The following is a 12,158-nucleotide window of genomic DNA, read 5'->3' as shown; positions in this document are numbered from 1 at the left end:
TCCATATTTCACCAGTGTTTTCTGTTGAAATTCTCAGCGTAGTAAATATATGAAACACGTAATGTGTACCTTGTCAGCCAGGAAACGAGGCAGAGATGCTTTGGTGGATCGACCCGGCCTGCATTAAGTGTGTGCAAATGTAACAGCCCGCAAACACCCGCAGTGCTTTTCCACGGTCGGTCAACCGAGCCTCCTCTTCTTTTCCCCATACGCAGGTATATCAGCCGCGACACCAGGAACGCTGCTGCTGGTATTCGCAAAGAAATCGATGCACCGAAGTGTGTGGGCTTATGTAGCAGTAGTAATCTCTTGCTTATACTCATCGGTGATGGCGCTTGCCAACTTCGGACCGTCCCTCGGAATGCACAGAATATTGTAAGGCCGGGCCGACATGATAAGATCGCTCGGGTTACGCTTCCCAGTCCGGGGATCGCAGTCGACCACGCCGTGAGGCTCGAGGTGAAAGCTGCTCAGGGTCCGCATGAGAATCAGGTAAAGCTGCCGTTGGGCAAGCATATGGGCTGAACACATCCTGTACCCGAGCCCGAAAGTGTACAAGGTCGCGTCCGGCTGTTCGATCCAGCGCTCGGGGCGAAACTCCTCGGGATCATACCATAGATCACGGTCTGGAGAGTAGAAAAGTAAGCAAATAATACCTTGGTTGGCTAAGCGGACGGTGCGTTGGATACTTACGGTAGTTACAGGCCCATGCGTTCATGTAAAATGTGGTTCCTTTCGGAATCACAACTCCTTCATAGTTGATATCCCTGATGGATTCACGGGGAGAACCAGAGGTATGATGGTGAAATATCGCAGAGCTTCCTTGGCCAAAGCCGCAATGTACGTGCACCGCTGGTCATCGCTGGCATCACACATGGGATCTGGGCTGTCATTCGCGGTGGTCTCTTGAAACTTGCAGATCTCCTCGAAGGCTCTCTTCTGGATGTCGGGTCGATTTGCAAGGAAGCCCAGACTGAAGCCCACCGTGTTGGAAACCGTCTCGAACCCACCCGAGATCATGGAGAGACTGATGGAATTCAGCTCTGTCTCGTTCAGCTTGTCCTCCTTGAAGGTGATGACGCTGGCCTGGATGCAAGGTTCGTTTGTACCAGAGGCAATCTTGTCGTGGAGCTCATCGTCGAAGTGCTTCATGAACCGGGCGCGGCGTGCTTTCATCTGGCGGGCCTTGGCAGACTGGCGATTAAAGGGGTTGAGTCGCAGGAGCGGGATATAGTCCTGCAGGTTGCTCTGGGTGGAGCGAAACCGGTTCATCTCCTCTTCGACTTCGACAATTTCCTTGAACAAATCGTCCTCGTGTGATTTGACTCGGACACCCCAGTTGATGGTGCATGCAAGAGACATTGCCAGTCGTTGCACCATCGGAAGCGGGTCGATGGCGGCTGTGCCTCCCTTGCCGTAGATAAACAGGTCTTTGATGAAGTTCTTCGTCTCAAGGTCCATATATGGAACATAAGACTGAATGGCCGGCCGGTTGAGAGCGATGGCCGCACCCTTCTTTCGACGCTTCAGGGATTCATCGTAAGGCGAAGTCCCAATGGTGAAGCCGCTGGTACCCGAAGCGACCTGCATATTTTCATGAGTTCCTGCCAGACTGATTTACGTCGACCTCGAAAACTCACTTTATGAAATGTATAAGTCTGTGGGCGCGAGCTCAAGGCCTGCGAGTTCGTGATCCAGAGGGCTTTAACGGCAGCAGGGCTATTGGCAACCACGACGGGGATGTTTCCCATCTGGACCTGGAAAACATCGCCATATGTTTCGGCCCAGTCGCGGTACTTAAGCGCGGCATCGACTTTTACATCGCGAAGGTTTCCTATGACTGGCCATCCTCTCGGACCCTTCAACCCGGGGATTCGTCTTCTGTTGCGGACGATTTCATTGGCGAAGACATAGACAACGAGGAGAGCCAGCACATGTAACAGTACATGACGCCCAAGAAATGCAACAATGTCAAGAGACTGGGAGAGAGGAGAGAATTCGGGAGGCATCTTGTAAAGGCCTCTACCACATCATATCAGGAAACGTTTTTTGGTGTTTACTGCAGTTTCAAAGAGTATGTGTGTAACATTCGCTTCGGGTTGGGTGCTTGTTCATGGAGGGGTTAAAGAGCTATCATCACGTAAAGCCGCCGATGATCGTTGATGTATTGGGGAGAGCGCTTCCGATGCTGGCCCAGATCTCCGCACCACATCAACTGCAATCTTGACTGTTCGGTACAGCAGGCGGCAAAGTTCTGGGCAAAAGACGCAACTCCGCATGAGCGCACGGAAGGAACTGCTTCCTCTGGCAGTCCGGCTCACATACCCCTCACTGCAGCCAGGTGGCACCTTCAGCGACAAAATGCAAGAACGAATCTGCAGAATATTTCTAGGTCGGCCTAGGTACTAAACAGACTGCAATGGCGTAGAACACAGCAGTGAGGTAAAATGTCGTTCCTACTGGTCTGCCACTTCTGTCGAGACCACAGAAAACCGCAGATCAGAATGCGGACTTGTCTATGGTTTTGCATTCCTTGCATCATTTACACCCATTCTAGCCCTTATTGTCGTAATTATTTAACTACGTAACTTTTATCCTGCCTGTATGTTGGATTTAAGTGTATCGAAAACGGCCGGCCGCCAGGCAATTATTCATCAACTAAGAGACAGTTCTGTTTTCTTAGCTGATGCACTCGGGACAGCCTGGCTCCCTTCGTCTTCCGGAAGGCTTATCGAAAACCAAGGAGGCTTTCTCCAACTCTTTGACTCTGCCGCATTCATATTCAGCTGGGATACGTCATGGGCGAGAGTGTATGACGAATTTCATACGGCAACTGTTTAGATAGACACCATCGGTGAAAGGTTAACAGTAACATCTTGGTCGGCACCGGATATGGTCCGGACGGGAGGCTTGAAAGGAGGTCAAGTTCAGGCACGTGGTGTGTTGCGCAACGGATATATACACGAACAGATGATCCATCACATGGTAATAAGGTTGCGCATAGAACCATCCCACCGCCAGCTTCTACAAATAGAAAGCATTTCCCGGGAACACTACTCGGTCGAGGTTATGATAATCCTGTATAAGATGGTAGAATTCCGTGGGGTGTAAGTGAGATGAGATAGGGGACGTGGGAGTCCCCTGTTAGTGCCAGAAGACTGACCAGGACGCGGTCGGGGCGGCGCGCCCAGTCCAGACTCCAGCGGAACAACAGGGCCCTGCCAAGTGACCCACCCTCTATACCTAAAGAAAGTAAGGAACACATTGCAATTGACATTGACCCAGGGTAATATCGATAGTAAGACGAAACATCACGGGCAATAAGAGAGAGCAGGGGAGAGAAAAAAAGTAGAGGTCCCTGAAAAGACTCCTTCTTTTCCTAACTCCCCAACACCCCGTTGGAAGTCAGATTGCCCACGTTGCGACACTCAATTTGTCGTTGGGGTCTTCAGCTGGTCTGGCAACATTTTCCCAAATTTCCACTCTCGACTTTCTTCCCTTGTACACCACATTGTTCGCGCCCACGTAGTATGCGACGATGAAGTTCTCAACCCTTTCTCTTGGCTTCCTAGCCCTCTTGACCCCATTGACAGCTGCATGGTCTAAAGAAGGTATGATGACCGTATCCCTGTCGCACCAGCTGGTTCTCGTGCTGGCAGCCGCTTACCTATAGACTACCAGACCAGGAAATCTTCCGTATTCGCGATGAGGTCGCCCTGCACGAAGGCCCCGATGTCTCCTTCTACGACGTTCTTGGCGTCGCCGCCTCTGCCTCCCACGATGAGATTAGTCGCGCCTACCGCAAAGAACACAGGCTCTCCACCCCGATAAGGTGAAGCGGCAGCTCATGTCCGACAAATCCACCAAGTCCAAGGACAAGAAGAAGAAAGGCCCGTCGCAAGGGGAGATCAAGGCCGCCATCAAGGCTGCTGATGAGAAGCAGGCCCGTCTTGGTGTCATCGCCGGTATTCTGCGTGGCGCCAGCAGAGCCCGCTACGACCACTTCATGTCCAACGGCTTCCCCACGTGGAAGGGCACTGGTTATTACTACAACCGCTACAGACCCGGTCTGGGCACTGTGCTAGTTGGATGCTTTTTGGCAGGCGGAGGCCTTTTCCACTACGTCGCCCTGTACATGAGCTGGAAACGGCAGCGCGAGTTTGTCGATCGCTACATTAAGTATGCGCGCAATGCTGCGTGGGGCGAGAATGTTGCCATCCCTGGCGTGGATGCGGCGGCTACTGGCACCGGCACTGCCACTCCTCCTGCAGTCGAGGACGAACAGGCGCCCATGATGGCCATGAACCGCAAGCAGCGTCGCATGCAAGAACGTGACTCGAAGCGGGAAAACACCAAGGAGAACCGCCGAATGGGCCGTGGCCGGGCTGGAAAGCCAGCCAGCGGCAGCGCAACGCCTGTCCCTGTTCCCCAGACTCAGGCCGGCAATGGATCTGGTCCCACCGGTGCCAAGAAGCGAGTCGTCGCTGAGAATGGCAAGGTTCTTGTCGTCGACTCTCTTGGTGATGTCTATCTGGAGCAGCAGGACGAGGATGGCAACATGCACGAGTTCTTGCTTGACGTAAGTTTAACCGCCCTGGACACCCCCCCGGCCACACACTGACTAGTTTGCCAGCCCAATGAGCTGCCCAAGCCGTCCCTTCGCGACACTGCCGTCTGCAAACTCCCCATCTGGGCTTACTCGATCACCGTGGGCCGCGTTCTCGGTTCGAAGCAAGATACCTACGAAGAGCAGGATCTTGCCGAGGATGTAGCCGAGCAGCTTGCTGACGATGACTCCTCCGACGCCCCGCAGCGTACCCCCAGCAGCGACTCGGCTGAGGACTACGAGATGGTGGACACCAGCAAGAGTGTGGAGGATCTTGCCAAGAAGGCCACCGGCAGCCAGAACCAGAACAACAAGGCGAAGAAGAGAAACAACAAGAAACGGTGAGCGTGGTTCTCTGCCTCTTGCAGCTGCACAACATGGCGGGCAACCCCAGACCTCAGCCCTGCCAGCATTGTCAGGATAAATCAAAAGCGTGGCCGATAGTTATTATTTATACATAGGTGGGGTATTCAGGGGCAAAACGGACAAACAAAAATAGAGCTGCTATATCAAGATGAGTATCGGCATAAAGAAGCAGTCTGCCACGTGACAAACGCCAGGGGGCCAAGCTCCCTATGAGCGTACGACGTTTCAGTATGCACAAACGCAACCAACCTGAGAAACCTCAGGCGCCAACGAAGCACATGCAATAACATCAAAGAATCTCTAGCGCTCACCGGTCGGCCGTAGACTGTCTGGTTGGCAAATCCTGAAACGTCTCCCTGATAAGACAAGACGAACTGCATCATCAGGGACAACTCATCACTTCCACACTGCAAATGCAAAGCCAATGGTTCAGCGGGACCATTCCCTAACAGGACTTGGGCTCCAAGCCAGTTACCCAACCGGCGGGGAAGGAAACGCTGTCCGTCTGGGATTAGATTAGGCTCTGCTTTGGGCATGCGGGCAGGCGGGCAGGCGGGCATGTGTTTGACCCCTCCAGTCGACTTTCGTCCATGCCACCACCAGCATCCCTCCTTTCCTCCCCGGCGAATTGTTCATTCGATGCCATCATTCCAGGCGTCCCGTCATTAAACCCAAATGCCCCCTTCCGTCTCGTTTGCAAGCTATATGGCCCGTCTCTGCCACTTCCTTTGACTGTTTGCAATTGCCACCTTGCAAGATCCCAGCAGTCAGCCAAGTCACCGTCACCAGTCACCAGTCACCAGTCACCGGCGCAAGTCTCCCGTCCATCTTACGTTTGGATCAGCCATCACGCGCCAATCCCGCCCCTCGATCTTCTTTGTCACCCCCCTCGAGAGCGGGCACTCCTCGGACTTGTCCATGCCCTTATTTGATCCCCACGATAACTACCCATATACCCACTGCTATTGCTCCTTGCTTCGACTCCCAACCAAGGCATAAAGACTTCCAACATCTGCCTGCTTTGTTCTTCTTTCTTTCCGTCTTACACTCAAGGCTCCAGTAACGTTATGCTCTGAGACGTTGCCCAGTACATAGCATAGTCAATATAAAACAAAAATTGATACAGCTTCTTATACCCACGACCCAAGAGACCACGACCGTCTATTGCCGCCAGCCCCCCTTCGCATCGCTCCCTGACTCTCTTTCTTTCTCCGGCCCCTTCTCCCCCCGAAACATAAACCAGATACAGGTCTGACAGGTTTCTGCAACGGTACGAAAAACAAAGACGAGTGGGTGACAGACCCTCGTATACACAAACTTGGTCAAGCAGGTGAGTGTTGTTTGTGTGCTACTGGATCCCTTCTAATGCGATCCCGTCTTACCGCAGATGACCATGAACGACTACGCCCACATGCGAGCCAACGAAGAGCTGGCTGCTCTCTTCTCACGGAACCTGACGTTCCAGTCCCCGCCTCAGCAGCCCGTTCAACAAATGCAACCTGTCGCAGAGACGAAGCCGGGACCGACCGAAGAGCAGCCCATCATCTACTCGATAACACAGCACTACACCCACTCCGCCCACATTACCCGGGAGCCGGAGCCGGAGCCAATCGTTGAGCCCCAGAGACCTTTTTCGGAGCCCCCACAGACACAGCAACCCTCGGCCGAGCTGATCCTTCACAACTACGGCATCGATTACCGATCACTGTCGGCCTCGCAAACGGAGCTTTTCAAGACGGCAGAGGACGCCCAGAAATTACGACTGATCGAGCTGTGGCGTATCTGCCCGCCCTGCAACCAGCAAGAGAGCTCAGCCGTCGCACTGTCCAGCACTACGGTCGAGCAAGAAGAGATGCTCGCGCAGATGCGCTACGAGCATAAATTGACTGAGGATAGCGTCATGAGCCTGGACGGCACGCCCCTAACCCCCGTGCAGACGGAAGACGGCGCCTGGATTTCCATGTCCTCGGCCTCGGAAATGGAGCCGTACATGACGTCAGGCTACGAGGCGCTGGCGCGGCGCGAGTACGAAGAGTCGGCCAAGCGGGCCTACGACGAGTCCATATTGGGACCCAAAGAGGTGTACCATCACTACGGCACATCGGCCAGCTGCCAGCAAGCCTACCGCCCCGCGACGGATCCTGTCTACAACAACAGCAACGGCTGGGCGAGCAGGCAAGAGGCCATGGAGAACCAGTACGGTGCTTTCCAGATGGGCAATGAAATGGAGCTATAGTAGGGAAATAACTGGACACGTGTTTCATGCCAGAGAATACAGGTTGCACGAGTCAGCTACAATACATAGCTATACTTCTAGTTGAAATTCGCTGTGTTTTCAGTATTGGTATGGTTAGGGGCTGGGGGCCACGGGCAACACATAAAGCGAAGCGATGGTTTCGGGATCATTTCGAAGTGCGAATAGATTGAGAGCATCTTGTTAGCAGAGGAGGAAGGAGAATAAAGGATGGTGCTTTTGATAGGATGTACCGCTCACATCTCCCCTATTTCTCTCTCTCTCTCTCTCTCTCTCTCTCTCTCTCTCTCTCTCTCTCTCTCTCTCTCTCTCTACTCTCACCTCCAAGAAACTTATCTACCTGCCTTGTGTGCTCAAGGCTAACAGAAATTGCCAGCAGTTTATTTGGTCAACTTATTGAGCCAGGTACGTATGACCAGTTCGCTCATTCAACCGCTTTTCACTAGCCCTTCTTCCCAACAACTCGAATCATTCTCCCTCATCCTGTTCATTTCCCAAGTGGCTGTATTGGTCACTGTATGATGCTGGTGATCTGTCGAGGTTTGATTTAATGTATTGACTCGGCGTGGTAAGGTGATCGCATATCAACAATCAGTGACAGTCATAGTGGTATTTGAAGCCTCCATATCTAGAGTATTGATTCTAAATCAGAGCGGTTAATATATCACATTTTATATTTGAATACAGCCCGTGTTGCATATAGTTCGTTTTGAATCTTTTCTCCCTGCAGCTGTTCCTACCAAGGTGGGCAGAATTGACTAAACTTCGGGAGAGTCTGATATACTATGAGGAAGTACCGATGCCTTCTACTTAGCAATGATGGTTCGAACGACGCTGGATGAACTTACCGAGCAATGCAATCTCGAGCGAATCCAATGACGCCCTAGAGAAAGGAGCGGATGACCGCCAATTCCTGAAGTCACACCACCAAGGGTATAGGATGCTTGCCCCTTTTTCTATACTACATTCACCTAAGCCACAACCAAGGCTAATCCCGGCCAGCAAGAAGCACCACAAGGGCACGAAATTCAAGACGACGTCTTCCAAATGTTCACAGCACAGCATGCTAGCAAATGCGAAGTGAGAAAATGTATTCATGCTATCTACACCTCTTTCTCTACAATGAGACCGGAGCACTCAACCTGGGAACTACCACAGCAGCGGCATGTAGTTACGGTAGATCCCCAGAAACAACCCAGGCTGTCGCTTTCCGACTTTCCGGCTATAGTGCACCGCGAATTACCCGCTGCAGGGCGGCATTTGCCAAGCCTCGAGCACTCAAAGGTCAATGAGTAGCGGCTATTTCAACTCGTATATGTAAAGGGCCGTTGGGAACACCAATACCGCCCCTCGCTACCGCACGCCCTATTGATGGTATTAGGTTGCCGGAGCATCTGCAGGTGCTGGTTCTTTTCTCATCTTGGATAGGTGGTGTCCTCGGCTGGCCTCCTGTGGCCTGGGCCGTATGCAGTAAAACCTGGGGAGCCGATATATCCCCTGTCCTCTCCGCCGAGGCGTTCCTTGCCGCTCGTGGGTAAGGGGTCCGGGTAGCGAAGGCGGCTTGCATGCATGCACGGAAGGAACGCGGAGGCATCCATTGCAGCAGACAGATGTATGCGACGTAGCATGAAAGCTCGGGACCTGCGCCTTCTGCTGGTGTTTTCTTATATAATTCGCCGTTCTGCCCAGGCTCGCTCATAACAAAGTCTTGGGAAGAAGACAAGCCGCCGCCGCCGCCTCCTCCACTTCCAGCCCCTTGACCATCCTTCTACTTCCAGACTGCAGCTATCATGCTCTGGGACTCTTTGTTGATTCCAGCCCTTGTGGTGCTGGGGAGTGCCTCGGATGGTCTCGCTAGGCCAGCTGACGGTGCTCATCAATCTCGAGCAGGCGCCGCATGTACAGATCCTGTTGTGAGAAAGGAATGGTAAGTAGTACACAAGCAGTTTGCCAGGTAGGGCTATTGCCTGTCCGGTTGGCTGACCACATTTGCGAACACGTATCTAGGAGGGCTCTGTCGTCGGAGCAGCAGTCATCCTACATCGACGCCGTCAAGTGCATGCAGTCTACGCCTGGCAAGACGGCTGAGATCTACTCGGGCGTCAAGTCTCTCTACGACGACTTCCAGGCCTTGCACATTTCCCAGACAGACAACATACATTGGGTCGTGAGTTTTGCTCTGTTTGACCCCTTTCAGATCTGCGAAACATACTGGGCTCGGCTCTAACCTGGGTGGAGTAATGTTGGACTCCAGGGCTTCTTCCTGCCATGGCACCGCTATTTCCTTTGGCTGTACGAGCAAGAGCTGAAGACCGGTTGCAAATACGCAGGTGGCGTACCGTAAGTAGATCGCCGACCATGAAGGACTGCGATGACTCGAAGCATTCTAACAAGTATAAACTAGGTACTGGAGTAAGCCATTTGAATTCCCTAATCAGACGGCACACAGGAAGGGTTGGGTCATCTAACAGAATTTCTGCCCAGACTGGACCCTGGACGCCGACACCAATGCGAAGTTCCTCGGTTCCCCCGTGTTCGACCCAGTCCACGGCTTTGGAGGTAAGAGCTCTCACTTTCAGCCACATGGCAGCCCGTCTTCGAGCAGAGCAAACTGACAGGCAACGATTCGGCTGGACACAGGGAATGGCAAGTACGTCCGAGACACGGGCAGCAACACCAACCGCCGCCTATCCTCGTCGTCGGGACTAGGGCAGCACATCGCCATGGCCGCCGACGACCCCAGCGCGACGGGCGGCGGCTGCATCTCCGACGGGCCGTTTGCCAACTACCAGGTCAGCATGGGCCCGGGCAACAGCACCAAGTACAACCCGCACTGCCTGGTCCGGGACGTCAACCCGTCCTTCGCGCGCTCGATGCTCGGCAGGGCGGAGAACGTGCAGCTGCTGGCCCAGCCTGACTTCTGGCACTTTACGCGCCGCGTCGAGGGCGCGACGCTCGGAAACAGCTGCCATTCGGCCGGGCATGGTGCCGTCGGCGGAAGAGCTGGAGAGGTGAGTCCGCCCTCGGCAGATGTTGCCTTTTTTGAGCTGCGTTTTCCGCCTCTATACCGCCGTGTTCTGTCGTTGTCAGCCAAGCCTGCCAAAAAAGTAGACAGCACTTGGACTAACCTAGCGTCTCGTTCTCGTGGGAACGTAGATGTCGAACCCCTATTCCAGCCCGGGTGACGTTCTCTTCTACCTCCACCATTCCGTGCTGGACAAGATATGGAACGAATGGCAACGTCAAGGCAAGTGAGATATGCTGCACCCGTTGTCTCGTTCATCAAGGATGATGGTAGCTAACGCATGATGGCGGCCTCAAAGACTGGGACGCTAGGAGATCAGACATCGGAGGGCCGGACACCCAGTTTGCGTATCCGTACAACTACTTCGGCACAAGCCCGGCATACAAGAACGTCACGCTGGACTTTGAGATGAACCTGGGCCAGATCGGGGGCATGAAGAAGATCAGTCAGGCCATGGACACCATGGGTGGGGAGTTCTGCTACACGTATGAGTAAGGAGGCATCAAAATCAGGGAGGGTTGAGATGCAGAAGTAGCCCGACTCAAGATCCAGAACGATCTATAGTCGCCCTGCTCAGGGCATAAGTCGACATGCCAAGCCTGTGTGTTCGTTTACCACGCATAAAGTCTGACATTGATTCTGCGAGTAGCGACAGGATCAGGGTTTAGCAGGCTCTATGGGACGAACACATTTCGGCCAAGCCCCTAATAAAGACGGAAACTATTTTGGACCAAGAGACACCGCTCGCGCTATTGACATGTCTTGACATGAGTCACTATAGAGCAAAAGGGTAAGTAAGTATAGCGGCAAAAGGAAAGCCTGACGGGAACCGAGAGCAAAAGAATATCGCTAGGTCTGCCTGGGGTCGAACCCAGAATCTCCTGATCACTTGGAATCGTAGTCAGACGCCTTGCCATTGGGCCAACAGACCGATGATAGCCCAAGTCTTTATCAGACTATATGTAAGGAGTATGCAGACTCTTCTTGCGCTCCACTTAAATGCTCCGTCACACCCCCTCCCCCCCTCCCCTCAACCTCGGCCAATCACCTCTTACCGCCCAAACGATTGGTACTTATATAATCCAACTGCTCCCGAGGGTAGGCGCTGGTCACCCAACAGCCTGCACATGACGTTGCTATCGTCTATCATCGGGTATCAACTCCAGGAACCCAGAAACCCAGAAACCCTTGCGTTCTAGAACCAAGGACGGAATCGGCTGTTATGCCACACAGGCGGAGAAGCCGGGCCCCCGTGATTGAAACAAGTGAGAGGTCATTCTTGTGCTCAGCCTGGGTCTGTCTAGCTGCCGTCGGGTGGAAGAATCCCTCATCTCAGGGATACCCGGCAGACTTGCAAAGTCACGACTCGCGCCACGTTTCCGGCCACGGACTATAGGAACCGCTACCCAGCTGCAATCAAACAATTGGGAAACAATCACCAGACAGCACACATATTGACAGCCCGCTTGTTTCTAACCCTCTTTTCATCCATGCATTCATTCCTTGCCGTGAGTTGAAAAGGAGGAAGATACCGGTGTAACGCTCCATTGTCGCCGGCTTTGCTCTCATAGGCACATCACCTTATCTTGCACCTACCTGCGTCTGCATCAAGACAAGACAAGGAGGACACTTATTATTCATTCAGCCTGTTCCAGACCACCTCTACTACCGTTGTTGTCGCCGAAGGCCATTGATCTATCCATCAATCGATAAGTCGGAGGGAAAGAAGATGAAAGAAAAGCCCTGCGCTGAGCCCCCAACAAGCGTATAGCAAGCCTGGTCTGTTCTGTTCACCTGGGGACACAAAGCCCATCCCGACAAAGAAGACAGGGCGGCCACAAAGGATCCAATGCCATGTCTCGTCGGGTGCCACACAGAGCTATAATAAGAGCACTATGCGAGACCCA

General features: G+C 53.3%; 4 protein-coding genes across 4 annotated transcripts; 3 read left to right on the top strand and 1 right to left on the bottom strand.

The window, feature by feature from the left end:
* Positions 1-288: 288 nt before the first annotated feature.
* On the bottom strand, positions 289-2,009 carry PG998_001529 (Unspecific monooxygenase; the record flags this gene model as incomplete). The annotated part of the gene is made up of 3 exons (XM_066868347.1): positions 289-688; positions 746-1,584; positions 1,641-2,009. The coding sequence occupies 3 exons, from the start codon at positions 2,007-2,009 to the stop codon at positions 289-291; spliced, it is 1,608 nt and encodes a 535-aa protein (XP_066736762.1).
* A 1,529-nt stretch (positions 2,010-3,538) lies between these two features.
* On the top strand, positions 3,539-4,951 carry PG998_001528 (DnaJ domain-containing protein; the record flags this gene model as incomplete). The annotated part of the gene is made up of 4 exons (XM_066868346.1): positions 3,539-3,611; positions 3,682-3,758; positions 3,815-4,579; positions 4,634-4,951. 4 exons carry the CDS (start codon positions 3,539-3,541, stop codon positions 4,949-4,951), a joined length of 1,233 nt encoding a protein of 410 aa, XP_066736761.1.
* Positions 4,952-6,365: 1,414 nt separating this feature from the next.
* PG998_001527 (uncharacterized protein) lies at positions 6,366-7,208 on the top strand (the record flags this gene model as incomplete). The annotated part of the gene is made up of 1 exon (XM_066868345.1): positions 6,366-7,208. The coding sequence occupies one exon, from the start codon at positions 6,366-6,368 to the stop codon at positions 7,206-7,208; it is 843 nt and encodes a 280-aa protein (XP_066736760.1).
* A 1,808-nt stretch (positions 7,209-9,016) lies between these two features.
* PG998_001526 (uncharacterized protein) lies at positions 9,017-10,746 on the top strand (the record flags this gene model as incomplete). Its single annotated transcript, XM_066868344.1, has 7 exons — positions 9,017-9,153; positions 9,234-9,393; positions 9,481-9,566; positions 9,631-9,638; positions 9,711-9,785; positions 9,867-10,237; positions 10,525-10,746. The coding sequence occupies 7 exons, from the start codon at positions 9,017-9,019 to the stop codon at positions 10,744-10,746; spliced, it is 1,059 nt and encodes a 352-aa protein (XP_066736759.1).
* Positions 10,747-12,158: the final 1,412 nt, after the last annotated feature.

Source organism: Apiospora kogelbergensis (assembly GCF_038363985.1).
Source record: "Apiospora kogelbergensis strain CBS 113332 chromosome Unknown utg000001l_segment0_segment0, whole genome shotgun sequence".
NCBI lineage: Eukaryota > Fungi > Ascomycota > Sordariomycetes > Amphisphaeriales > Apiosporaceae > Apiospora > Apiospora kogelbergensis.
This window is presented reverse-complemented; position numbering and strand designations above follow the sequence as displayed.